Below are 27,738 nucleotides of genomic sequence, written 5' to 3' on the forward strand. Positions count from 1 at the left end.
ATTAGATGCAACCCAATGGATGAATAATTGGGATCATCATGCGAAGAAGGAGCGTTCATGTTTTTATTGAATTTTTGTATACAGCATACAGAACAAAATAATTTGAAGATAGTAAAAACAGTCAATTTTACTTGATGACAAAACCTGCAGGATTTACGTTAGGCTAATTGCAAATGTTCTTAACCCTTTGCTTTTCAACGTTTTTTTGGAAGTTAACTGCTCAAGGGGGGGCCGTTTTTGGATAAAATTCAATCAGCTGTTACGTGTTATCCGCTGGTGCTATTTCAACAGAAGTTGCACTGGTGTGAAAAAAAATCATTTGTCTATAAGTTTGAAAAGTCATTATTTTAAAATTTTAAATGTTAAACTTGATATTTCAATTTTTGCAAAGGTACCCAAAAACGACAATTTTGATTTATCTTGCCGCTATTTAATTACCGTGCTAATCCGATTTCATGCAAAGTTCTAAATAACAAAGAGCTCGATCGAACGCACGAAGTGTGTGTGCGGTGTGCCGAATCATTGCATTGATAAAGATTTACTTACGACTTGCAAGCAAATCTTATTGTAAGCTACTCACTGATTCTAAAATAGTTACAATCAGAGTAATATTGTTACACGAATTTGAAAAAAAACAAAACTGCGTTTGTTGTCTTACATTTTTGTCCTAAACTAATGCATTCCCAAACTCATGGCCAGCTTCTAGTTTTAGGGAACCAAACTTCTCATAAGTAACAGCTTAGCCTGCTTGAATAGCTGTTTACATCTTCGTTTGTGTATTTTAGGTCTACAATTGAGTTCGTAGTATGAATATTTTTAGTAGAGAGAAGACAATTGAACATGTTGTTGAAATTATCTGAAATTTCTAAGTTCAAATTAGGTGCTTTTGAAATTGTGGATTTGTGTCAAGTCGCATCACAAATATCATGCAGGCCACATCATAAGTCATTTCGCTTACGAGTGTTTATAAACATGACTCATAAATTACATCCACAAACAATACAGCATTTACATCAACAAAGCTAAGTTCGAAGCTAAACTTTTTATTGAAGATTGTGTCAATCAATTTGAAAATACATTTTTAGTCCGCCAGCGTCGAAACAATGCAACAGCGAATTGATCAACATGCGTAAACAAAGGAAATGTGAAATACCCACAGTCAGCAAAGCTACATAAATTTAACGTTTACAAATGTTGAATCAATGTAAAAGGACTGGATTGCTGACTGGGTCGTCATTGTTTGAAACACAAAAAATACGCGTAAAGGCGACAACATCAGCAAGGCAGCGATTATGTTTCTGGCCAAAAAAAAATTAACTTTTGACTTCAAAGATAAAAATGATTATGACGAAGCTTCAAAGTTTGTCGTAAAAAATATTGCAGAGATACAATAAACATAATCATTTTGTGCCAGATTGTGAGAAGACTTCCTAGATTCTTTCCAAACATTTGCAGGATTGCAAATTATTTTCTATAACTTTGTATTGCCAAAAAATGGCTTCTTTGTTGAAACAACGTGGCTACAATCTATAAAAAATTCTTAGGCCTACTACATTGAAGTAATAAAATTTTTTTTTGTAATTTTGCTGATGACGTTTTACAATATTTGAGAAGTAAAAAATAATAATGATGAATTATTTTACAAAACCGTGGTTTGCAAGCTCTTCACAAAAAATTGTTGGGGGAAAATTTACCATTAGACGTAAAACGTTTGTAAAAGAAAATTGTCGGTTTACGTATTTATAATGTTTATTGCGTTGTTCGAATTATAAACTGCCTGTATTGTCTACCTTTGTGGTTGCCGGCCAGCTTAGAGCAGCATGCAAACTACGCGTTTATGGTATTTGCATCGTGTTATGATTCTCGAAAATTTCCCACAAGGTCTTTATTTTCATCGTGATATTTTTGTGCCTTTTCTGTCCGAAACTTGAAGTCATTGTGCAGCACAATCCACATCGGTTTTTAGACTCAGTTTTCATTGAAAATAATTTGTGTGGTGCATCATTTTTAGTAGTGTCTTCCCCTAAGCTGTTACACAAACGGCCCAGAACCAGGTTGATTATTATGTATCTTACAGCCGTTGAGTGCCCGTTATTGTATGTGTGGAATTATTACTGTAGATGTCTGACCACATTCATGACAAAGTCGAGAAAATTCTGCTTTCGGGTCCTTGCCGTTATCTACTGTATTTTTGTTGATAAGTTTAGGCAGCATTTTTCCAAGATAAATGAAGACATCGGTATTGTTCGTCACCTAGATTTAGTTTTCTCAGCAGCATTGTTTATTCATTCTTTGATCCACTAGTTTGTCCCACTTTTGGTATAATCGGATCGTTTATAAATGGCGGGTCTTCACAATAGCCGACCTCTTATACATTGGCGCAACGTATTCAGATGTTGAATCAATGATGAAAAAAGCTGATTTGTTGTTTGTCTGATGTGACGCCTAGCTTTATGCCTCTTCTACATTACAAAATATTTAGTAATGTAGATGAGGCATTATCATCTTTATTTTGCGCTCTTTGGAACAACACACAGTGCGCTGTGAAACAAAAATGCAGGACATAACAACAAGTAGGCAACATAAAGCAGGGAAGGGACATGTAGCCATCGAGTTAGCTGCTACGTGTAGCCTAAATGGAGCCTATCTCATAATTTTGAGTGTATCTCACAATTACTGTTTGGTGTTTGCAAAAACGCCATTTCTTCGGCCTCTCCCAAAAGCATTTGCGGTGATACATTTCCTCAATTGCAAGTTTTGTCAATGAGAGCATTTCCATAGAACGTTTATTTCGAAACCAGGTTTTCGTGCATTTACCCAAGAGAAGATTTCTTATTGTAACGTTTTTTATTCGTCAATGAATATTATCTGCTTGAAACAACTGTTTTGAATAGTTGGTGGCCTACATAGCCTACTATTTTGATCGTGGATTGCTATTCTTCTTTGTAGAGCTGATAACGCAAAAAACGTTTGCTATTATTGTTTCTAATTAACTGCTTTGTGATCACTGGCTTTTCTTTTGTGGCATAAGAAATAACGCGCTTTGTATTATTGAGGTCAAACCAAACAAAGGAAAACAAGAGGATGTTTCTCTCTGCTCGCGCATATCGATGCACGAAGCAATTATGAGCTTATGGCTTGTTATCGCAATGTAATCCATTTCACGCTTTGCTGGAAGTGAGCTAGAAATAGCAAAAATTCACCAAAATCTTGAATTTACAAGAAAACTACACAACTTTTAGCATCAAATTTAATATCATCAGATCCGCCTGGCAATTTTAGGAAAAGTCAAGAAAAACCAAGTGCATGGCGTTACTGTGCTTCAAATAATCAAAGGAAATATGAGGGGGGGGCCAAATCTGGCCTCCCCTTGAGGAGCAAAGTGTTAAGAGAGTCACTTTGCAGTCAAATATTGTAAGCACAACAATTTTCATTGTGAAATTTATTATGTTTAAAAAATAGAATTTCTTAAAACACTTAAAACGATGATAATTATGTTTACAATTAAAATGAAGTCTCATAATTAACGTTTTAAAATCACATCAATACAGGATCTGCAACCATTCAGTTTAATTTCAAGCCGTTTTGCCTCAAAGGCCTGTTTGATATTGAATATACGCTCACAAGCCCGCTAACGTGTCCTTGCATAAAAATAACTGCTAGGTGCCACCAAACCATATTTGTATGCTTACCGGTCCATGAGGGTGTGATTTATTTATTCAAACTTCACCATTTCTAAGAATTCTAATTGGTAAAATTATTTAAAAATTTTTTTTTTAGATTTTCAGTTTTCGAAAACAAATAACTTCTCTCGCTTTTAAATCTCGTCTGACTAATGTTGCATCACTCCAATGGCGAGTTTCATCAACGGTTTCACTCCCAAGGTTTAGGGTTTGGTGCATCAATGATGTATCATTTACTGGCTAAGCAAATTGATCAAACAAGCAAATTAATTCGCACAATAATCTTGTTTCTTCATACACCAACCGTAAACCACCGATTAAAATCATCGATTGATGGTTACTGATCAACTTCGGGCAAACGATTCTCGATTAACTACATAACCTTGGATTTTTTTGATATTTTTTTAACCTCCTGGTTTGCAATAAAGTTTGTCAAACATAACCTGATTAGTTCTAGTGCTTACCTTTGATTGTTTTAGTTTGCTTATGACTTTTATGTTGTGTTTTAAACAAGGGTTGTGAATCGAAAACATTGGTTCGATTCTGTTGTTGGACAAGTGGTTCACATGTTTTTATTAAAGAAATGAAACATTAACGGATTAATTTTACTGTTTGCTAACTATACGCGCAATAAAAACATGCAAGAACAGCAAAATGGTAAAATGACAAAGTCATAGAGAAAAATGAAAAATATCTTCATCGTCAGAAAGTTCGGCTCTTGGTACAGGGATGGGTTGGCTTGGAGGGAAATGTCCTTCTGATATTACAGCTTGTGTGAGCAACGGTATTCTATCTTCCGGATGGTGGGGGTAAAGGATTTGCATGTTGTAGTTGGTGATGATGTATGTTGGAATCCAGCAGCAACACTTCAGGAAAACGTACATCAAAGCTATAACAAGCACAGCTGCTGGCACAAGACTAACCCAATAGATGGTAGAGTAATTGGGATTATCATTTGAAGAAAAAGTGTTTCCAAAAATAAAATTTAAAACAATCATTTTTTTATTTTTTTTTTTTCTACAACTAGTTGCAACTTTATCTATATAGCTTACAGAACAAAATAGTTTTGAAACAGTCCAAAGATTTCGCTAACCTGCTTAAGCTACTTGTACAGCGATATCCTTGTAACAATGTGACATGTTCGAACAATTAGCCAATTACACTTTAATAGTGCATGATTCTCATAGCATAGCTTCCTCTTTTAGGTTAAGTAATTTCTTTCGAGCTACAACCGTTGGGGTGATAGAAAAATAAATAGGGAATAGGCTGAAAACTACAATAGATAGCAAAAAAATAAGGAATCAAATATTAAGTAAAATCTTTAAATGTTCTTGAGAGTCACTGTGCAGTCAAATACGTTAATAAGTGCAAGAATTTTCATCACGAAATTTCTTACGTTAAAAAAATATTCTAACTCGTTTTGTCTTACAGATCAGCTTGGCTTGGATTCAGTGGCGTAGCCAGAAAAAAAATTTGGGGGGGCCAAATATTTGATGATCTGAAGAGAACGACAAAGTGTTTGATTTAACCATCGCCACTTGATGTGCAGTGGCTTATCCTGGTGGGGTGAGCAAGGGAAAGTGGTGGGGGGTTAGAGCGTGCCGAAGGCACGCGTAATCTAGGGGGGTCCGGGGGCACGCTCCCCCGGAAAATTTTTAGGGTAATATTTGTATGAAATTTATTAGCAGATAAACAGCTATTGACTTATTAAAGGTAGCTCTTACACACGAACGGGCAAAAACTGCGGCTAAAATTAGAGAACACCAAAAACTCAATAACTATACACAAAAACCCAACAGAGTAAGCCTTTCTGAAATTGCTTTCACAAATTAGTTCAAAGAAACGTAAATCGTGTAAATTTTACGCGATTTACGATTTGCAAAAATTATTGGTCTATTTCTGTGTGTCTAAAACAAGTCCTTGGAGGTGTTAATAGCCAGATGTCTTGGAAAACGTTACAAATTTCTACAAATTTTATTACATTTTCAACAATGGGCTCAAGTTTAGAATCCAAACTTGGAAAATTTGGGGGGGGCCATGGCCCCTTTCGCCCCCTCCTGGCTACGCCTATGCTTGGATTAAATATCTTTTACTCGAAATTTCATTGTTTTAAACAGTTTAAAAAAAGTTATTTCAAAGAATCCTTTTATTTAGAAACTTTAGCTTGGGAATTTGACATAGGACAGCACAGTCTCTCACTTTTACGTAACTTTAACTATTAACGATTTGAAATGTTCACAGAATGCCTTTTACTAACAAACCAAGCAATTAATAAAACTTACTATTTAATACTCTACTCAGAATACAAAATAACATTTTCATGTTTGTCCATATCATCAATCGAACTAACTACACACATCTTATCAAACACCAAGTGCCACTTTGTCTTTATATTACAGCACCTTCCTCAGCCCCGTACTTTTCCTTCTGCAATAACTAAATTCTTCATCTGTTAGTTTCAAAAATTATGAACAAAAACATACAAGTGAGTGCCATCCATTGTTTAATTCAACCAACAAAAAGAGTATCTTGCATTTCTTCAGAGTTCTGAGTCTGCAGGCGTCTTTGATCACCAGATAATTATCTTCAAACTTGCTTGTCACATTTCTATTCAACTTCATCTACCTTCCTTGGGCACATTGCCTTGGATGAAATTTGGTTGGACTGAGGCGACATTTTACAGCTCTTTTGTTGATGATAATAGCTTGAAGAGCAAAACGTTGTGTGGTCTGGCCAATTTGTGAAATGTTCTTGAAATTGTTCTCAATATCGTTCCAGGCAAATACCCAAAAAAAATCATCAGTGCATGAGAGCTAACATTATCAGTGCATCAGAGCTAACATTCATCAGTGCTTCAGAGCTAAGATTCATCAGTGCGTCTCTCAAATGGTGAGTTTCACTCACAACGTTTAGGACTGGATACACCAACAATGGGTTGTTTACCGGGCAGCTTCATGTCTGCCCCGATAGCGCAGTTGGTAAAGGACCTGAGCTTACCAAGGAAAATAATTCAAGATCTAGCGGCACTAGTTAGGCTCTTTGGAGGTACGCTCTAGCAACGCATTTCACGAACTGCTCTCCAGTCAGCGACACCTAGTGGATGAAATATTTGCAGGCTACAACGCTTCAACAGGATGCAAGTTCACTCTGTCAATCTCGGTGACCAGGCTTATGTTAGTGGTTCAAAGCCTCTACAGTTGTGCGGAACTGATTAAGTTCTCAAAAAAGATTTGTCTGTCCGAGGAATTTTCTTAATCAATGCGTGGAAATAATCTTGTTTCCTCGCGCACTAATAGTTATCCATTGATTAGAGTCATTGATTTCCGGTGACCAATGAAAGTCAGGCAAACTGACTCAAACTAGTTAAGGCAATTTTAATTAAAATGATGTAAAAAATTGTCCAGTGTAGTGATCCAACAGAGATGGTGTAATCTGAATGGCTCTAAACGTGGTTCTTCAGCTCTTTCAGTAATGCCTTCAACTGTATATGTCAACCTTTATCGATGGAGTATATGTGACAAGCGATACCAAAAACAAATAACAACCTTTATCGATGGGGAATGGCAACTGCCCAAAATTGAACGCCCCAAATCAGTCCACATATCGTCTCATATTGGAATGCCCAGTAACCAAGCTTCAAGGATGATGTTTCACAACCCGCCAATGAAACAACGTCCTCATGGATGGTTCAAATAAAAACTGCTTGGGACTTGTACTAAAATGGCGTCATGCGTAACAACAACGAAACAACCACTTCATGTAATCAGAAATAAATAAAACAGGACGAATGCACCAAAATACTTGGGTTCCACTCTCTAGTTTTAAACAGAGAAAAGTTCTCAGCCAGGCGAAGATGCTACCCGAGTTTCTGATATGATCAGACGAGTAAATATTTTGTTCAATTTATTAAAGGACAAGAATTATTATTGACCTTGTCTGTTCGAACTGTATTCCTGGCATCTAATTTGTTCTTTGCACCTTTTCAAAGCATTTGAGCCCCTGAAAGATAAGATTGGGAGGGGATGTTGTAAAATTTATACGAATGTGATTAAAAGGCTATTAAAACGACAGAGTTATCGTGATACTAGCCATGAACTTCCGCAAGTCATAAATCGAATCATCGCAAAACATAAATGATTTTGAAACGCTAAAGAAAACCTATTTTTAGTTTCAATTTTTATCTGTAAAGAATGTTACACTTTAAAAAAAAATTTACATTCTAATGAAGTGAGAACAAAATAAAGCGTCGGTGAAACTGCAGAAGCGGCAGAACAAATATTTTCACTTGTAGTTAAAGTTACTGAAGCTCTCAAGGATGAAACTTTAATTTCTTTCCGGGTCCGGCCAAAGATCTACAAACGCGATCTAATTGTGTCGTAGCTCCAAGAACAGGATATTATAATCACGTGGCAAAAGCGAACATTAAACCTCCAAGATTCAAGCACACATCCTCCACTAACAACATTTTCCGGACAGCAAAATCTGTCATTTTTACATTGATTCAACGTCCGCAGACGTTGAATTTTGCTAGAATTTTGCTACCTGGGTTTTTTCTTGAGATTGACGAAATCTAACGTTTTGTTTCGTTACAAAATGATACTTGATTCCTTTTTATTTTAATCATTGACGCAATAAATATTAAGAAATGAACATAAACAATAAACACTATTAATACTACAAAAAGTGCTCAATGTCAAGCATAAAGCCAGGCAGAGCGAATTGCATCAAATATAGTTACCATTCTCTAAAACCTCTACAGCCTGTTTCATCCTAAAAGGGGAATCATCAGAAGGTACTTATTCAAATAAAATCAATTCGAATAAATTTTGTTTGAATAAGGACCTTCTGATGATCCCTCTTTTAGAGAGAAACAGGCTGTAGATGTTTTAGATAATAGTAACCATATTTGATGTAAAAACGAAAATAAGTTGTTAATATTTTACAATGTAAGATTTTCCAAATGTTTTCAGTTATCCACATTTTGCCGGTGTTCAGACGAGAAGCATTATTTTGTAGTCGCAGCGGTTTTGTTTATGGCATCTCTAACTCTATTTCGTTGACAGAACAAGGGCATTGAAATGACACAGCAAGGGCAACACTCGCTGGTGAAGAGTTTTCCAGATTAGTTTTACTACTCATATGACTGTTGATCAAATGTCCTAGATTTGCTTCAAATCTCCAAACAATATTTTTAGCGGGTTTTCTCAAATATCCATAAATTTATGTTTTATTAAAGATTATTGATTTACGTCATTGTACACGTCATTCGTTCCGATTCGTTGTCATTTCGTTCCGGGAAACGTCAATAAAGCAAAGAAGATAATTCAAATGTTTCTGACTTTACTTTCTATTGCATACACGCAGCCACTACTAAAGACTGTTCTTTTTATTGATAAATCATAATTATAACATACTACCATAAAATAAAACGGTGAAAAATATAGGCTGTAATTTTCTCGTGTAGTTCATGGGTATGTTTCATCAGCTAAGTGAAGAAAGAAGTTTCGTCAGTAAACTGTCATGTTTGTTGCGTTAAGTTAAACGACAGAGAAATTCTCACACTTCACACCATAATATAGACATCAAAAAACAAACAATTTGTGACATGGTCAAAGATTACATTAAGACACGTAGTTGGCAGTGATTGTAATAAGTTTTCTACAAAGTTTTGGACTGCATGATAAAACCCAACAATGCTAAAACGTTCTGTTAATCCCAATAGTTTGTTTTTTCCAATAAAAGAGTCGCCTGTCGGTGTTGACGAGCTCTTCCTTTCAATTGTAATAAGAGGTAAAATCACTTTAGAGATAAAACAATTTAATCACCATTTCATAAGACAATAAAACCAACAAAGCCTTGCAACAATCATGATTTGTTAACACACAATCTAAACGGATCACGTGATCTAGATGCACCATTTAGTCATCCGGGCCAAAAGCAGAAGGAACGCGACATCGCGACGTGGTCTTCAGTTTGTTGCACGCTTCGTTGATCGCGTCCACAAGGTCGAAGGCAGCGGAACATGACGACACGTGACCGTCATCTTGTTCATCAGAAGACTCAAAAACCGCTTTGGGAATCGGGAGCGGGCGATTCAATAGAAGATCGCGCTCCGCTTGGACCACTAGTGGTACTCTTTCATCCTGTGCTTCCGATGGAGGCTCAGAAACGCAAAGCCGATCGAGATAGTCTCGTCCAGGACATCGGCAGAGGATCCAAGACATGATGGCGATGAGAATAATTGCAGCCACGAGGAATATCCAATGGCCGGTGGAAAAATTATGACTTGTCAAAGCACTTTCAGAAATAAAACAAATAAAATGCATTTTTTTCAAGTAGATATTTCTATGTCTGTAAATAAAAAATTGAAATCTCAAAATAGTGGTGCCCGAACCGCTATCATTCTTTATCGACGGGACCATCAAATCACACTAATTTGTCTAAATTACAAACAAATACAAGCTGACTGTTAATCATTTGATTTTAGACTGTGCATGGGCTGGTTATAGGCGAATTCTTCGTAAAGCAATTCTTCGTAAAGCAATTGTTCGTAAACAGTTGTTGGTGAAATGAAATCCGTAAAAGAATTTTTCGTAAAGCATTTCTTCGTATACATCAAATCTCCATTGCATGCACGAATAAATGCTTTGGGAAGAATTGTTTTACAAAGAATTAACTTTACGAAGAATTGTTTTACGAAAAATTGCTTACGAAGAATTGCTTTACGAAGAACTGTTTACGAAGAAAACGTCGGACACTCCATGGGCTGCACTACCCGGTAGTTTTAACAAAGTTTACCAATGCGGAAATATATTTAAAAACTGGCTAAGACAACGAGATTCAAGTTTGAAAACGCCAAACGAAACTACTTCCATTATCACGTGATTTCTGTGCGCCTTTGAAACAGTTTGCACCTACTTTTGCTCGACTGCTCAACGCGAATACTGGGAAATATTTTTAAATTTCAAGTTCAGCTATTTTTTGCTTCTGCATTCCATTGGTGTTCCTAACACACCGGTAGAAGTGCAGATAAAGAACTCTTTTGTGAGTAATAATGCTTAATTCAAGCGTTGGTGTACCTGTAGAGACCTTAGAAAGATATTTCGGTTTAAAAACTCGCTATGAGATGAAACAAATTAAAACTACACTGGTAGCCTACAACTCAACAGGCGACTTCCTTCTACTAATATTCAAAAAGCTAATTTGAAGTAAAATATTTTAAACTGACCCCTGCATTTATCAAGTTTACGAAATAAATTTCATATTCCTCCTTTCAAACAAAACGTTTGGCGTGTTTGGAAGCTCCAAACGCCATCAGTTCTTTTTACAAGAACTTTGTGCACCAAGATTTCTTCTACCTTCCAAATCTATTTAACAATGCGACGTTGCCTTGAGATTGTGTGGTCCAACTCAGCTAAAAAAAATAGCTCTTTTAAAATCAATTTAACGTGCGCAGACATTGAATTTCTGCATTCCACCTTGCTTTCTGCAAAATAAAGTTGGAATGCAAAATCTGCTGCCAATCATTGAAATGCAGCTGTAAGTCTTGTAAAAACTCACATCCACTTAAATTATTGCAAAAAAGAAACGATGTAAAATAACCTAAAGCAGCCCCAACATGACAAACAAAGTTCACAAAAAGCTAGGAGACCAGTTCAGTGGCCGAAACGTTTCGCCTTCGGCTTTAAGCTGGTAAGGCTTTGATCGATTCCAGATTGGGTCATTCCAAGAACTTTAGAAACGGGAACAATTGTGTTCTTTTTTATATAACGCAGTGAGAATAAGTCTTGTAATGATGTCATCCTAAACCTGATATAAAATTAAAACTGAGCCCTGTCGCTAAAAGACTTTGGTAGCAGAGCGACAATGAATAAAACCATAACATTATTAACAAACATAATTTCCAACAAACTTGGAGTGAATGAAGCGCGAGATTATACTTTCCAGCGATTCTTAACCTTTTGCCTTGTCGGAACCACCTTGAAATTACCAACCAGTTCTCGCACCCCCTCCTAGGATTGGCTGAAAATTAGTAGTCGACTACAGTTCGAAATTTTTGTTGGAACCTGGTAAAACAACTTTGCTTCTTACGTCATATTATAACAACCTTGACAATTCAGCATCCCCGCACCGCCTAAGCACATGTCTCGCACCCCTTAGTGGTGCGTGCACCCCTGGTTAAAAGCCCCTGCTTTAAACTGGTGACGCAAAGTCTCACATGTAGAGGACAATACCACTAACTACCGGATCAGCATCTCACACTGATGCTGACTTCAATACAGTAAGTCTGGATTCTAGTTCCAGGTCAAGTTTTTCGATTACTTCAAAAATGAAAACGAGTTTGTTTTTTGTGTAAAGCGGTGAGCTCAAGTAGAGGTAATAATGTGTTCACATTGTGGGTAGGATGCATAATGCAAAAGTATGCTGTCATTAAAATACTTTTGCTGATGTTTCTCGCATCAGCAACGAATTAAACAATTAGTAATAACAATCATTGTTGACAGATGCACTAATGAATTCCAAACACGACATGTTTGTTTGTTTTTGTGAGATGACAAGTTTACAAAATTAAAACTCAAGGTGTGGTGGATAAACAACATTTAACCTTTAATTCAATTCCATGCCATTTACTGGCTGGGTTCCCATTCTATGCGTACAGCAAACGAACACCACCAAAAAGCAGCCACCTATGTGCGAGGCCCGATCCTAATGTGAATTCTAAGCCAATCGGTAATTTCCAAGCTGTTACGATACCGCAGAGTATGAAAACGTAAATTTATCTTGCCCAAGGAATCAAACACCGGATCTTTGGCTTTCTAGTTCAATGTTTTTCATTACTGCAAATTGATGGTAGATGATTTTATTAATTATTTACAACACCTTACAGCGCCGACTTAGCATCTCTTTCCTAGCTGCTCCAATAGTCCTCTAATAGGATCGTTTCAACTCCAAATAGACACATCAGATGAAATGAAACGATTTCGTTGTTTCATGTTTCATGACGTTTCGATTTTCATCCTAAAGAACTGCGATAGTTGCTAAAAATCATCACTTATATAAAAACTTTTTATTGACGTTATTTTGCACCTAACTAGTATGAAAGAATTTATTATGCTTTAGTTTGTGACAATTGTGACAAAATGTGACAATTGTGACAAACAATTACACTGTTTAAGTTGATTATATCAAACACTGACTTATTGACGTTTATTGTTTAATGCCATTAGCCAATTCGAGTGCTTTCTTCAATCCATTTGTGTCTTCATTAATGACCAGTTGGGAGCAGTTGACTAGACGACCAAATGGTCTTTCGCTGCTCCTGGTTAATCAGATTGAATTTGTTAACACTGAGCGTACTTATGCGTTCCTCTATGTTCATGAACTGTTTGTTATTGTGATGTAAGCTTATTGTATATCGTACTATTATAGAATCTGATTGGCAAATAAAGCTATTTCTCTCTCTCATGCAGAGCTATCAACGTTTATTAAGCGGTTAAAGTATGAGTACAAAGAGACTTATATTCTACATCGCAACAACCGCACTGGGACGTGAACCAAGGAGTTGTGCACGACCTGCAAATGAACATCTTCCAGGGATTTACACAAACGTCACATTTTTTCCTGACACGTACAGCAAACTAACTGTGGGATGGCGCAACAGATAAGACGTTGGCTTTCCAATTATGCAAATTTGGTTCGACTCCCGGCTTCAGCTGGTTGTTGAAAACACCGCTTACCTTTACCTATAGGGTGTAATAAATTGGGTGAGCATAATCGCTACAGGAAAGGCGGCCGAGAGAAAGGAACTGGCCACCCTAGTCTCCTTAATGCCGAAGGCTACAATGAGAACCTTATCTTCTTATACCCGATACTTGAATTAAGTATGGGATCACCTCTACCTTTTTACAGCAACAAAAAAAAAATGTGCAGTATATAAAAATAGTAAGATGTCATTGAATTCAATAAGTCATTGGTTTCGATTAGACCTTTCTCTGTTGGAGTGTCAAAGATGGCCCACGCTAGTACGTTGCTGTTGCCAAAGGTTTTTATCCGTCATTTGTTAAAATGTCTGCTGTCTCGCACAAGTTACTAAAGCCGTTAACTTTCAAAAACTGCAATAGTGAAATGTGTATTTACAGTAAAAGTAATTTAAAAAGCCTTTTAAAGTAGTAGTAGTAAAATGTGCTAATGGCATTGAATAGTATTTTTGAAAAATTGGGTTAACTTTTGATAGCAGTTAGGTGTAAACTAATGCTTATGTTAACATATCGGCGAGCAAAATGTAACGACCGTAAACTGATAGTATGAATGGTGCATCTGCGACAAGTTAAACCGTTTCTAAACACTTGCGCAAAGCATGGTAGTTGACAGGTGTTGCCAAAAGCATTTAGAACATAGGATGCGAGAAGCAAATGTTAAAATCTTAGTTGGGTTAAAGTAAAAACCTTTCCCACTCAAGTAGCTAGTTCGAGCTTGCTACGTTTATAATCAATGACCATCTAACACCCCGAGAAGAGCAGCCGCACCTCGAACCTATTGTAGATACAGTAGCGCAAATAGAGTGAAAGCTGGACTTGAATGTGCGATCTTAAGTACGTATACATAAGACGTCGCTCTTAATTCTCATGCAGAAGACCGATGCAAGCGCCAGAATTTCATTTTATTGGATAAAAACGACAAATTGCAAAGTTTCACGATTTCGAGATAAAATTCGAACAATTCATAATTACGTGTACAGACATCGAAGGCGCGAGGTATCAGCTTCATTCCCAGTGAAACTGTTGATAGCAAACAAGGTCATTAGACCACAAGTTAACTACGTTTAGTTCGACTCCTGGTGGGCACGAGCTGCAGAATAAAAATGGCAAGGATAAAAGCAGCAATGTGCAAACATGGACAGGAACATTGTTGAGCCAGGATGTGGCATTAGAGACGAATCGTCAACTCTCGCAGCCATGTGGCGATCAGGACACACAAATCCCGTCTTCGTGTTTGGCAACAGGAGCATGTGCAGGATTGGACGCTACTGGAAGGCCTGACCTGGCCTGGCCATGACCGAGCTGAAGAGGTTGCGGTACTATGGCAAGGGTCACGGACACGAGCAGCGCTTGATGCCTCCGAGTATACCCGATCGTCACCAGAACTGGTGAAAGCTGGCGAGGGATCACTGGAAGATCCAATCCCGGATTCCTCTCGATTGCCGCGCTGTTGTTGGCGAGGGGCACCAGAGCTGGTATGAGCTGATGTGAGGTCTTCCGAAGAACCAAGGGCAGGTCTTTCTGAAGCGGCGGGTTGTTGGTTGCGTGAAACAGCAGAGCTGGAATGAACCGATGCGGGGTTTTCCAAAGAACCAAGGGCAGGTCTTTCTGGAGCGGCGCGTTGTTGGTTGCGTGAAACAGCAGAGCTGGAATGAACCGATGAGGGGTTTTCCGAAGAACCAAGGGCAGGTCTTTCTGGAGCGGCGGGTTGTTGGTTGCGTGAAACAGCAGAGCTGGCACTAAGTGGTGGAACATTTTGCGAAGAACCAACGCCTGACCCATTGACAGTATTACCTCTGACATTGCTGGCAGCAATAACACTTGGGGTGTTGCCTTGGTCTAAAAGATTGAATGAGAATGCAAATGCGACCCTTTGGCATGGAAGGAAGGACATCTGCAGGAAAATCCGGAAGTGTGCATTCTTGTAGCAGTAATCGATAGGCAAGAGGAAGTGGAGAGCACATCCAATGGTTGTTACGACGGAGAAGACAATCTCCGGGTACCAACCGGCATCCATCTGAAAAACAAAGTAGGCTATGTAAAAGGTGCCATCCAAACTAGGAAACTTAAGGGGTAGTGGAAGCTGTTAACCGAGTATAAACGCAACCACTGACGGACGCAGTTTGGAAACCCTGCAGTCAAGTAACTGTGCTCAATAAAGTTTGAAAGAGTACGTCATTACAAAAGTATCATAATGCACTGAAGCCATGTGGAAGACCTGACCCACCAACACCTTTACAAACTTAGTTTTCAGCAGGATCTCACAGCGAAAATCAAACATTAAACGTTTTACCGACTAAATTGTAGTTCGTAAAATAACCTGCAAAATCTCAGAAAAGCCTTTAACTTCCCAATTGATGGATGCGATCAGTCACCAGCCTTGCAAAGCAAGCACAGAAAAAACTCACCGTTTGTGTCATGAAATCGGGGTTGGAAGAAAAAAGTGGTCCCTGACTGACAAGTGTCGTAAAGTTCGATGAAGGAGAAGAAGGCCTGTAACAAAGTATGAGGATGCGATAAGTACAACAAAGCGATGTACGCAAATTTGTGTCCTTTTGCAACCAGTCTGATGCGAACTAAGTGAAAGTACAGATAACTGGACCCAAAACATGTCAGGATGATAGCTGCAAATCAAAGGTAACACGCTATTTGATTGCCGTCACAATATACAATGTTATACTTCAAGGAGACACTGCATCACACATGACATCCTCTTTGCGAGTGCAAGTAAGTAACACGGTGCGTTGCATGGAGTAATACTAAGTCCGTTGATTAGGTGCAGTGGTGCTGAGAAAATCTGCGCTGCGTTGTTGAAATGTTAGGAAACGAAGGATGTGAACAGCTAGCTTGGTGCACAACGTAACCTTACTAAACACGTGCATGCACGCAAGTGTTGTAAAATACTCACAAGGCATCATAGATCGCGAACAGCAGGTATGCCCAAGAGAACACGCTCAAAAGCTGCATAATAAAGCGAATAAAGGAAACCATCACTTATTGGTTGACTATTTAAAACATTAAAAGCAAACCTGGAGCTAATACTAAACATTGAAAGTGTTAAATCGGGTACAAACCCTTCATGATTTAAGACGATCTGAACACTTTTATCGTTAGCAGGTGATGAAAAACATGAATGAATAACGTCAAGGTAGCTGCTACTGAAGGCAATTTCACTAGTTTCTCCCCTACCTGCTTCTAATTATTGCCAATTTTTTCAAGTAGATATATCTATGCTTCTCAATAAAACAATTGAAATCCCATTATAGTGGTGCCCGAACCGCAATCATTGTTTATCAACGAGGCCATCAAAACACACGAAGTTGTCTAAATTGCAAAAAAGCAGGCTAACTGTTAATCATTAAAAAAAAGAGGCGATTACTTTAAACCGTACAAACGTATAGTCAATCGGGGATCCCCGTAAAGCAGATACAAAAGCATCAATAAATTTGAGAAAAATGTGAACACTATAATATTAACGACGACCTTTTAGACTACATGTTAATTCAAACAGAAAAAGAAAATGATAGGTAGTGGCTGTGAAGCCAGGACCGTTGAAATTCTTTTTTTGAAACCTTTGAAATTCTTCTGTTGCATATCGCGATTTAACTGGTAATAACTGTTAATCTCTTGATTTTAAACTGTCCATGGACTGCTATACCCAATAGTTTTAACACAGTTTACCAAGAAATATATTTAAAAACTGGCCAAAAGATAACGAGGTACTTAATACTTCCATTATCACGTGACTTCTGTGCGTCATTGAAACAGTTTGCACCTACTTTTGCTCGGCTGCTTAATGCGAATACTGGGAAATATTCTTAAATTATTTCTTGCTTTTGCATTCCATTGGTGTTCCTAACACACAGGTGGAAGTGTAGATGAACTCTTTTGTGGATAATGCTTAATTGAAGTGTTGGTGTACTGTAGAGACCGTAGAAAGATATTTCGGTTCAAAAACTCGCCATGAGATGAAACAATTAAAACTACACTGGTAGCCTACAACTCAACAGGCGACTTCCTTCTACTAATCTTTAAAAAGCTAGTTCGAAGTAAAATATTTTAAACTGATCCCTACGTTTATCAAGTTTACGAAATAAATTTCATATTCCTCCTTTCAAACGAAACGTTATGCGTGTTTGAAAGCCCCAAACGTCATCAGTTCTTTTTACAAGAACTTTTTACACCAAGATTTCTTCTACCTTCCAAATCTATTTAACAATGCGACTTTGCCTTGAGAAACTTGTGTGTACCAACTCAGCTTAAAAAAATTGCTCTTTTGAAATCAATTTAACGTTTGCAGACATTGAAACAATGCAAAAACACCTTACTTTTCTACAAAATAAAGTTGGAATGCAAAATCAGCTGCCAATCATTGAAATGCAGCATAAAGTCTTTTAAAAACTCACCTCCACTTAAATTATTGCAAAAAAGAAACGATGTAAAATAACCTAAAGCAGCCCCAACACAACAAACAATGTTCACTAAAAGCTTGGAGACCAGTTCAGTGGCCGAAACGTTTCGCCTTCGGCTTTAATGCTGGTAAGGCTTTGATCGATTTCAGATCGGGTCTTTCCAAGAACTTTAGAAACGGGAACAATTGTGTTCTTTTTTGTATAACGCAGTGAGAATAAATCTTGTAATAATTTGATAACATCGTAAATATGATACAAAATTAAACATGAGCCCTGTCACTAAAAGACTTTCGGAGCTGTACAACGACAATAAATAAACCATAATGTAACAAACATAATTTCCAACAAACTTGGAGTGAATGAAGCGCGAGATTATATGCTGTGACGCAAAGTCTCACATGTAGAGGACAATACCACTAACTACCGGATCAGCATCTCACACTGATGCTGACTTCAATAAGCCTGGATTCTAGTTCCAGGTCAAGTTTTTCGATTACTCCAAAAACGGAAACGAGTTTGTTTTTGTGTAAAGCGATGAGCTCAAGTAGAGGTAATAATGTGTTCACATTGTGGGTATGATGGATAATGCAAAAGTAGCCTATGCTGCCACTAAAATACTTTTGCTGATGTTTTTCGGACCAGCAACGAATTAAACAATTAATAATAACAATCATTGTTGGCAGATGCACCAAAGAATTCCAAACTCGACATGTTTGCTTGTTTTTGTGGGATGACAAGTGTACAAAATTAAAAACTAAAATATGTTTGATAAACAACATTTAATCTTCAATTCCATTCTAAGCCATTTACTGGCTGGGCTCCCATTCTATGCATACAGCAAACACCACCAAAAAGCAGCCACCCATGTGCGAGGCCCGATCCTAATATGAATTCTAAGCCAATCGGTAATTTTTCAAACTGTTGGGATATCGCAGAGTATGAAATTTATCTTGCACAAGGAATCAAACACCAGATCTTTCGCTGTCTAGTTCAATGTTTTTCAATAGAATATCACTGTTCTAGGTTACTGCAAATTAATGGTATATGGTTTTATTAATTAATTATATACCACATCTTGAAGAGCCGACTTGGCATCTCTCTCCTAGCTGCTCCAATAGTCCTCTAAAGGGATCGCTTCAACTCCAAATGAACACATCAGATGAAATGAAACGATTTCGTTGTTTCATGACGTTTCGATTTTCATCCTAAAGAACTGCGATAGTCGGCGGAAAATCAACACTTATGGAAACTTTTTATTGACGTTATTTTGCACCCAACTAGTGTGAAAGAATTATTATCATCTTTCATGCAGAGCTACCAACGTTTTTTAAGCTGTAAAAGTATGAGTACAAAGAGACTTATATTCTGCATCACAACAACCGCACCGGGACGTGAACCAAGGAGTTGTGCACGACCTGCAAATGAACATCTTCAAGGAATTTACACAAACGTAACATTTTTTCCTGGTACAGCAACATTATAGGGTGGCTCGTTTTTGAACTTTTTTTTAATTCTCTCGGGGTGGTGGGGAAATGGTGCCAATGAGTGAGAAAACAATCATGACAAAATTTGAGACTTGTAAAAAATTGTCTTCAGCCTCCTCATGGGGCCCAAAAATCGTAAAATGGGGTCAAAAACGCATTTTTTTTTAATATTTTTAGTTTGGGTAGATACAATATTGTTTAGATATATCTAATTAGCCTAAGAAAAAAAATTGGAGTCATTTGAACTATTCCTTCAGCTTCCTCACAGCTTCTGAAAATTTCCATTTTGCTGAAAATTTTGCATTTTTGTGGGTGGTTACATGATACATAATTGCGTTAGACATTTTGCCAGCTATAAAACGTCATTGTATTTCTCTTTATAGACCTGCCCTGAGCTGTTGCGTCATTTTTTAATGAATTTGGGTTAATTTGGTAGAATTTATATCACTGACGAAGTTTGTAGTTATGTAACCACAAACAAAAATGCAAAATTTTTCAGCAAAATGAAAATTTGCAGAAGCTGTGAGGAAGCTGAAGGAATAATTCAAATGACTTCAATTTTTTTTAGGTTATTTAGATATATCTAAACAATATTGTATCTACCCAAACTAAAAATATTTTTGAAAAAAATTGGGTTTTTGACCCCATTTTTCGATTTTTGGGCCCCATGAGGAGGTTGAAGACAATTTGTTACAAATCTCAAATTTTGTCATGATTGTTTTCTCACTCATTGGCACCATTTCCCCACTACCCCGAGAGAATTAAAAAAAAAAGTTCAAAAACGAGCCACCCTAGCAACAACCCGTGGGATGGCGCAGCAACACTTGCGCAAAGCGGTAGGCACTTCATCACCCACTCGTCGAAGAGTGCCTGCTTTTCAATGTGAAATTGCTTTGTGTTTTAGTCACAATTTTCCTTATAAACTCCATTGATTGCAGTCATTAAGATCCTTCTTGCACTCAGTTCAGTAGCAGAAGAAAAAATAGTATTAGCAGAGGGTGGGAATCGAACCCACAAAATCGAATTTAGTACTCCTCTGCCCTAACCATTAGGCAACTCAGATTGTAGCGAAGCATTCAGTTAAATTTCTTTGTATCAAAATTTTTCGATCAGAATATCACGTGTCGAGTCACATGACTGAAATCAGCTGAATCGCGAGTACGCTTTTCGACGAGTGGGTAATGTTAAAGTGCCTACCGCGCAAAGCAGAGTCGCTGACAAGTGTTGCCAAAAGCATTTAGAACTTAGAATGCGAGAAGCAAAAGTGTTAAAATCTTAGTTGGGTTAAATAAGCAAAACCTTTTCCACTCAAGTAGCTAGTTCGAGCTTGCTTCGTTTTAAAGCAATTAACACGTAATACCCCGAGAAGAGCAGCCGCACCTCGAACCTATTGAAGATACTGTACCGCCCTACTCAAATAGAGGGAAAGATTGACTTAACCCATATCATCCTGAAATCTTTTTTTTTTCGATATCTTGTTTGCACTTTAGTTTTAGGCCAGGGTAAGTTGAACAGATTCGGCCGAATTTTTGCACACTTTTGTGTTTAACCGGAAATATAAGGCCAGTTTTATGTGTGTCAGTTTAAACTGACACTAGGAAGATATAGTTGCAAAATTTTACAGATTTCTTTTTTCTGCGTGACGCGTTATTCATCAAAATGCAAATGTATTAGAAAGAACATGAAGTCAAAAATCAAACACATTGCACTCGAAGTCAGTGTTAATTTGCCAAAAATCTAAGCTATCCAAGCACCAGTTCATGTTCAATGACCATTCAAAATGGTAGGCTTTGAAGCATTGCGGATGAAGAGCAACATTGCAAATTTCACAGTAAAATAAAGATGTTCCAGTGCATCCTCGTTTTGCACAGCGACGCTGTTTCCTCTTCACTATCCCGAGGAACAGACCGCAGACCACATCGTCAATGACTGCTCCATCTTCAAGCCACCTAACGGAGTGGAAGGTCTGCGTGTCATGGATGATGAAACCAAAGACTGGCTGCTCTCTAGTAGCCTTCTAGTGTAGTCCGGGAACATCGTGCATCTGGGGTGGTAAAAAGATAGACCCTCGGCCCCAGACGCTCACACGACGACGACGACTATCCAAATGGTCACCAGAGCTTTGTTTCACATGCTTTCGAGGAGTTGCTTGTGCTCCAGGACATAGGGTAGGTGGAAGTTCCTTCCTATGAAGGTGATAATACGCTTCCACAATTGCTCTTCTAAAGCCAAGTGCATCCATCCGACTCTCTCCACTGTCCAACTTGGGAAGCCGGTATAAGTGAAACGCATTGTTAACTGCGATATCTACACAAAAACGGAACAGAGGCCACCACCATTTCTTGCTTCGTAAATTGATCATGTAGCATGATATGTTTTGATCCATCCGATCAACTCCACCCATGTATCGATTGTAAACCCCAACAACATTTGGCTGGGGAATAGCTATACTCTTTTTCTCTTTCTGACTGTAGCGTTTTGCTGTATTCAGGGATTCTTTTCCTACAAACGTTGAAAGAACATTCACAACTTTGTTGTCTTTCCACCGAACTGCTGTAATATTGGATGACGTCGTCGTCGTCGTCTGAGCTTCTGGGGCCGAGGGTCTATCCTTTTACCACCCCAGATTCACGATGTTCCCGGACTACACTGGAAGGCTGCTAGAGAGCAGCCAGTCTTTAGTTTCATCATCCATGACGCGCAGACCTTCCACTCCGTTAGGTGGCTTGAAGATGGTACAGTCATTGATGATGTGGTCTGCGGTCTGTTCCTCGGCACCACATTCACAGGAGGAGGAAGAAGCCATTCCCCATTGGTGCATGGTTGAGCGGAAAAGCCCGACGCCCGTACGGAGACGGTTGAGGCGCACCCATGCCTGTCTCTGTAGTGTCAGGCCGATGGGGCGTGTGTCGGCGTCGGGGATGAATGAATGGAGTCTGGTGGTGCTTGACCTCCATTCAGAATGCCATTTATGGTCCGCCCAAGTAGCCGCAGAGATGTCTTGTTCGTCAGCTTCGTTGATCAGAAGCCGAGCGGCTGGCACGAATGGGTGTCTTGATTTCAGTCGGCGGGGATGCCCGTTTGGGAAGGCAGAGATCTTGTGGTGGAGAAGATGATTAGGCTCCAGTGCCCGTCGACCGAGGGACAGAGTGGCTTCTTCGCGACGAAGCTCAGCAGGTTGGATGCCAGCGAGAATGGGGAGATTGTCCAATGGTGTGGGACGCAGGCATCCGGTCACTGTGCGCAGGGCGCTGTTTATGGCAGTGTCGATGTTGTGGCAGTGAGCACTGCGGCACCAGACAGGTGCACAGTACTCTGCTGAAGAGTAGACAAGGGCTAAGGCTGCTATTCGCAAAGTGTCAGCCCTCGCCCCCCAGCTAGAGCCTGCCAGGCGCTTCAGTAATGCAGCGCGGGATGTCAGTTTCTTGCGCAGTGACACCAAATGGTGGCGGTATGTGAGCGATCTGTCTAATGTCACCCCAAGATACCTTGGCTCGGGGCAGAAGGACAGAGGTTTTCCGTTGTTGTGGACATGTAGCTCACGATCAGCTTCCCGATTGTGTAGGTGGAAAGCTGCCGCCACAGTTTTGGTTTCGCTGAGTTTCAGTCGCCAGTTCTGGAGATAAGCTGAGATGGTTTGCATGTCCTGGCTCAAGGTGTCTTCTAGATTTTCCCACGACTTTGTGGAGTGGAGAATTGCCAGATCGTCCGCATAAGCGTATTTTGCGGAGACCGTGGTTGGCAGGTCGTGGGTGTAGATGTTGAAAAGAAGTGGAGCCAGGACCGATCCCTGTGGGACGCCGTTTTTCAGGCGTCTCAGTCTGCTTCGCCGTGGGTTGCCGGTGGTGAGGGTGAAGCTTCGATTCCTGACAAGTTCCATGATCATATGGACCATATGTCGGTCAGGAAGCAGGCGAAGCAGCATTGGATGACGTTTGAACAGCAATGTCTGATGCTCCTCTTTCTAGCTTGTTGACTTCTTCAACAGTCTTTAACGGAGGGTTTTAGCGTCAGTTTAAACTAACTTAAGCAGATCGGATGTCAGGAGTCAGTCAAACAAACTTTTTCTGCAACTGCAACTTATTTTGACTGCTGAAGAACCAATTTTGGAAATTTTTGATTGTCAAATGCGCCCACTATATAGTTTAAAATATTTAAAATAATAAAAAGGATTTTTTAGGTATTTTTATTAATTAAATTATATTATGCAATGTCAAAATCATTTCAAAGCGTTATTTGTGTAGATAGTTTTCTCTTGGGCCGCTGGAAACGGTATTTTGACCTATATGATGTTTTATGTATGAGTGAAGTTATTTTTTCTAGCGTCAGTTTAAACTGACGCTAGGAAGATATGGGTTAAATGTACGAACTTGAGTGCACATGGACAAGACGTCGCTCTTAATTCTCATGCAGAAGACCGATGCAAGCACCAGAATGTCATAAGTTAATTTTATTGGATAAAAACGACAAACTGCAAAGTTTCACGATACGAGATAAAATTCGAACAATTTATAATTACGTGTACAGACATCGAAGGCGCGAGGTATCAGCTTCATTTCCAGTAAAACTGCTGATAGCAAACAAGGTCTTCACACCAAGTTAACTACGTTTGGTTAGACTGCTGGTGGGTACGAGCTGCAGAATAAAAATGGCAAGGATAAAAGCAGCAATGTGCAAACATTGGCAGCAGGAACACTGTTGAGCCAAGATGTGGCGTTAGAGACGAATCGTCAACTCTCGCAGCCATGTGGCGATCAGGTCACACAAATCCCGTCTTCGTGTTTGGCAACAGGGGCATGTGCAGGATTGGACACTACTGGAAAGCCTGACCTGGCCTGGCCCTGACCGAGCTGAAGAGGTTGCGGTACTATAGCAAGGGTCACGGACACGAGAAGCGCTTGGTGCCTCCGAGTTTACCCGATCGCTATCAGAACTGGTGAAAGCTGGTGAGGGATCACTGGAACATTCCATTCCGGATTCCTCTCGATTGCCGCGCTGTTGTTGACGAGGAGCACAAGAGCTGGAATGAGCTGATGAGAGGTCTTCCGAAGAACCAAGGGCAGGTCTTTCTGGAGCGGCGGGTTGTTGGTTGCGTGAAACAGCAGAGCTGGAATGAACCGATGAGGGGTTTTCCGAAGAACCAAGGGCAGGTCTTTCTGGAGCGCCAGGTTGTTGGTTGCGTGAAACAGAGCTGGAATGAACCGATGAGGGGTTTTCCGAAGAACCAAGGGCAGGTCTTTCTGGAGCGCCAGGTTGTTGGTTGCGTGAAACAGCAGAGCTGGAATGAACCGATGAGGGGTTTTCCGAAGAACCAAATGCAGGTCTTTCTGGAGCGGCGCGTTGTTGGTTGCGTGAAACAGAGCTGGAATGAACCGATGAGAGGTTTTCCGAAGAACCAAGGGCAGGTCTTTCTGCAGCGGCGCATTGTTGGTTGCGTGAAACAGCAGAGCTGGAATGAACCGATGAGGGGTTTTCCGAAGAACCAAGGGCAGGTCTTTCTGCAGCGGCAAGTTGTTGGCTGCGTGAAACAGCAGAGCTGGAATGAACCGATGAGGGGTTTTCCGAAGAACCAAGGGCAGGTCTTTCTGGAGCGGCGCATTGTTGGTTGCGTGAAACAGCAGAGCTGGAATGAACCGATGAGAGGCTTTCCAAAGAACCAAGGGCAGGTCTTTCTGCAGAGGCGGGTGGTTGGTTGCGTGAAGAAGCAGAGCCGGCAGTAAGTGGTAAAACATTTTGCGAAGAACCAACGCCTGACCCATTGAGAGTATTACCCCCAACATTGCTGGCAGCAATAACACTTGGGGTGTTGCCTTGGTCTAAAAGATTGAATGAGAATGCAAAAGCCACCCTATGGCACGGAAGCAAGGACATCTGAAGGAAAACCTGGAAGTGTGCATTCCTGTAGCAGTAATCGATAGGCAAGAGGAAGTGGAGAGCACATCCAATGGTTGTTACAACGGAGAAGAAGACAATCTCCGGGTACCAACTCCAACCGGCGTCCATCTGAAAAACAAAATATTTAAGAGAGGTGCCACCCAAACTAGGAAGCTTAAGGGGGAGTGGAAGCCGTTTACCGAGTATAAACGCAACCACTAACGGACGCAGTTGGGAAATCCAGCAGTTAAGTAACTGTGCTCAATAAAGTTAGAAAGAGTACGTTATTACAAAAGTATTATAATGCACTGAGGCCATGTGGAAGACCTGACCCACCAACACCTCTACAAACTTAGTTTAAAGCAGGATCTCACAGCGAAAATCACACATGAAATGCCTCAGGCTACCAATTAAAATGTAGTGCGTAAAGTAACCTGCAAAATCTCAGATAAGCCTTTAACTTTCCAATTGATGAATGCGATCAGTCACCAGCGTTGCAAAGCAAGCACAGAAAAAACTCACCGTTTGTGTCATGAAATCGGGGTTGAAAGAAAAAAGTGGTCCCTGACTGCCAAGTGTCGTAAAGTTCGATGAAGGAGAAGAAGGCCTGTAACAAAGTAGGAGGATGTCATATGTACAACAAAGCGATGTACGCGAATTTGTGTCCTTTTGCAACCAGTCTGGTGCAAACTAAGTGAAAGTACAGTTAACTGGACCCAAAACATGTCAGGATGATAGCCGCAAATCAAAGGTAACACGCTATTTGATTGTCGTCACACTATACCATGTTATACTTCAAGGAGACACTGCATCACACATGACATCCTCTTTGCGAGTGCAAGTAAGTAACACGGTGCGTAGCATGGAGTAATACTAGGTCCGTTGATTAAATACAGTGGTGCTTAGAAAATCTGCGCTGCGTTGTTGAAATGTTAGGAAACAAAGGACATGAACAGCTAGCTTGGTGCACAACGCAACCTTACTAAACACGTGCATGCATGGAAGTGTTGTAAAATACTCACAAAGCATCATAGATCTCGGACAGCAGATATGCCCAAAAAAGCACGCACAAAAGCTGTATATCGAAGAAAACCATCACTTATTGGTTGACTATTAAAAACGTTAAAAGCAAACCTGGAGCTAATACTAAACATTGAAAGTGTTAAGTCTTGTACAAACCCTTCATGATTTAAGGCGATCTGAACACTTTTATCGTTAGCAGGTGATGAAAAAAATGAATGAGAAACGTCAAGGTAGCTGCTACTCAAGGCAATTTCACCAGTTCTTTCCTTAGCTACTGCTAACTATTGCCAGTGCACCAGTCATAAACCTACCAAAAGCCGTAATGGTTAATACGTTTCTATTCAGTACATCTCAAGTTCAATTGATTGTGGGATCCGAGATAATTTGGTGAGTTTACTTTGAACGAAATGCAAAACGGTGCACCATGCTTTTTTCTTTGGGCGGTTAAGCTTTAGTCTAGCGCAATTAAACTCAAAATCTTTCAGACATTCATCGGTTTAAAAAAACTACAACCTGACAAAATATCAACTTTTGAAAAGCAACATCTGTCAGTAACTAAAGGCTTCCGCTACATTTCAACTATGAAATCTACACTCGAATGTTCTCAAAGGCTACGTGGATTACTCCTTTTGTCACCTTCGCTCTTAACTTCAAATTCCATCGTTCAACCTACCACCTTATATGCTGAAATCCTTTACCTTGCTTGAGGAACACACAATCAACAAATTTGTGAAATCATAATCAGTCCTGCGCTGCAAACGCCTTTAACAATGCAGAAAGCTTTAAATGGCATGCAAACCAAATACAAATAAACGCAAGCTGTTTTCAATAAATCAACGTTACCGGATGTTAAAATGTCAGGTCACATTTGTTTTATGCTTCCATTGAAGTTAAAACCCGATCTGTGCTTTTGAACTTTTTATGGTCACTTGTACAAAACATTGGCTGTTTAGATTGCCTCAGAGTCTAGACGAAATTTAAAAATTAATCTAGCACCAGGAATTTTTCGTCGAAACGAAACGAAACGAACTTCGAAATTTCAAAATATTTTGGCTTTAAACAATACATCTCAAGCGTATTTCCCTACAGTCCAGATCAATATTTAAGTGTTTTGTGATGATATTGTCACAATAGTTTTGTGATGATAGGATCACCTCAATTGGTTAACCACGAACGACAAACTGAACTTAATTGGTAATTTGGATAATTCTGTGGTCTCAACCAAGGCTTCAAACTAACTGCAGCTATTAAAATTTTGTGTAACATTTATCATCTGATAGCATTGTTATTCCGACTCATGTTTACCAATTTAAGCAAACAACGTTGTTACAAGCAGAAGCGTAATCAGGGGGCAATTACCCCCCCCCCTCCCCCGAAATATTTTGAATAAACATTTTACCTTTTGTTGCAACATCATTTGACAGAGTTTTGTTATGGATATGTCTGAAAGAACTCTTAAAATGAACAATTTTAGTTTAAAAAAACTTCTGGTGGAGGCCCCCCA

The 27,738-nt window shown here is 39.4% G+C and overlaps 2 protein-coding genes across 3 annotated transcripts; both read right to left on the reverse strand.

The window, feature by feature from the left end:
- Nucleotides 1-14,337: 14,337 nt before the first annotated feature.
- LOC145774819 (uncharacterized) lies at nt 14,338-16,767 on the reverse strand. Of its 2 annotated transcripts, XM_082586135.1 has the most exons (4): nt 16,631-16,767; nt 16,350-16,402; nt 15,850-15,934; nt 14,338-15,458 (listed from the first exon to the last, which is right to left on the reverse strand). In XM_082586135.1, exons 3-4 carry the CDS (start codon nt 15,859-15,861, stop codon nt 14,610-14,612), a joined length of 861 nt encoding a protein of 286 aa, XP_082442261.1. In that variant the 5' UTR covers nt 15,862-15,934; nt 16,350-16,402; nt 16,631-16,767; the 3' UTR covers nt 14,338-14,609. The 2 variants fall into 2 exon arrangements, with proteins under 2 accessions (XP_082442261.1, XP_082442260.1); XM_082586134.1 differs by lacking the exon at nt 16,631-16,767 and having other exon boundaries at nt 16,350-16,484.
- A 7,005-nt stretch (nt 16,768-23,772) lies between these two features.
- On the reverse strand, nt 23,773-26,359 carry LOC145774493 (uncharacterized). Its single transcript, XM_082585751.1, has 3 exons — nt 26,234-26,359; nt 25,734-25,818; nt 23,773-25,340 (listed from the first exon to the last, which is right to left on the reverse strand). The coding sequence occupies exons 1-3, from the start codon at nt 26,305-26,307 to the stop codon at nt 24,054-24,056; spliced, it is 1,446 nt and encodes a 481-aa protein (XP_082441877.1). The 5' UTR covers nt 26,308-26,359; the 3' UTR covers nt 23,773-24,053.
- Between the last annotated feature and the right edge of the window lie 1,379 nt (nt 26,360-27,738).

Source organism: Aplidium turbinatum, chromosome 7 (genome assembly GCF_918807975.1).
Source record: "Aplidium turbinatum chromosome 7, kaAplTurb1.1, whole genome shotgun sequence".
Lineage (NCBI taxonomy): Eukaryota > Metazoa > Chordata > Ascidiacea > Aplousobranchia > Polyclinidae > Aplidium > Aplidium turbinatum.

What these genes read in the sequence shown, in the direction of transcription:
- LOC145774819 (XM_082586134.1), bottom strand. Translation starts at nt 16,432, where the DNA reads ATGGTTTCCTTTATTCGCTTTATTATGCAGCTTTTGAGCGTGTTCTCT. An exon ending in TTCGCGATCTATGATGCCTT is followed by an intron (nt 15,935 to 16,349) that starts GTGAGTATTTTA and finishes ACTTTGTTACAG; the next exon opens with GCCTTCTTCTCCTTCATCGA. An exon ending in CCGATTTCATGACACAAACG is followed by an intron (nt 15,459 to 15,849) that starts GTGAGTTTTTTC and finishes TTTGTTTTTCAG; the next exon opens with ATGGATGCCGGTTGGTACCC.
- LOC145774493 (XM_082585751.1), bottom strand. Translation starts at nt 26,307, where the DNA reads ATGGTTTTCTTCGATATACAGCTTTTGTGCGTGCTTTTTTGGGCATAT. An exon ending in TCCGAGATCTATGATGCTTT is followed by an intron (nt 25,819 to 26,233) that starts GTGAGTATTTTA and finishes ACTTTGTTACAG; the next exon opens with GCCTTCTTCTCCTTCATCGA. An exon ending in CCGATTTCATGACACAAACG is followed by an intron (nt 25,341 to 25,733) that starts GTGAGTTTTTTC and finishes TTTGTTTTTCAG; the next exon opens with ATGGACGCCGGTTGGAGTTG.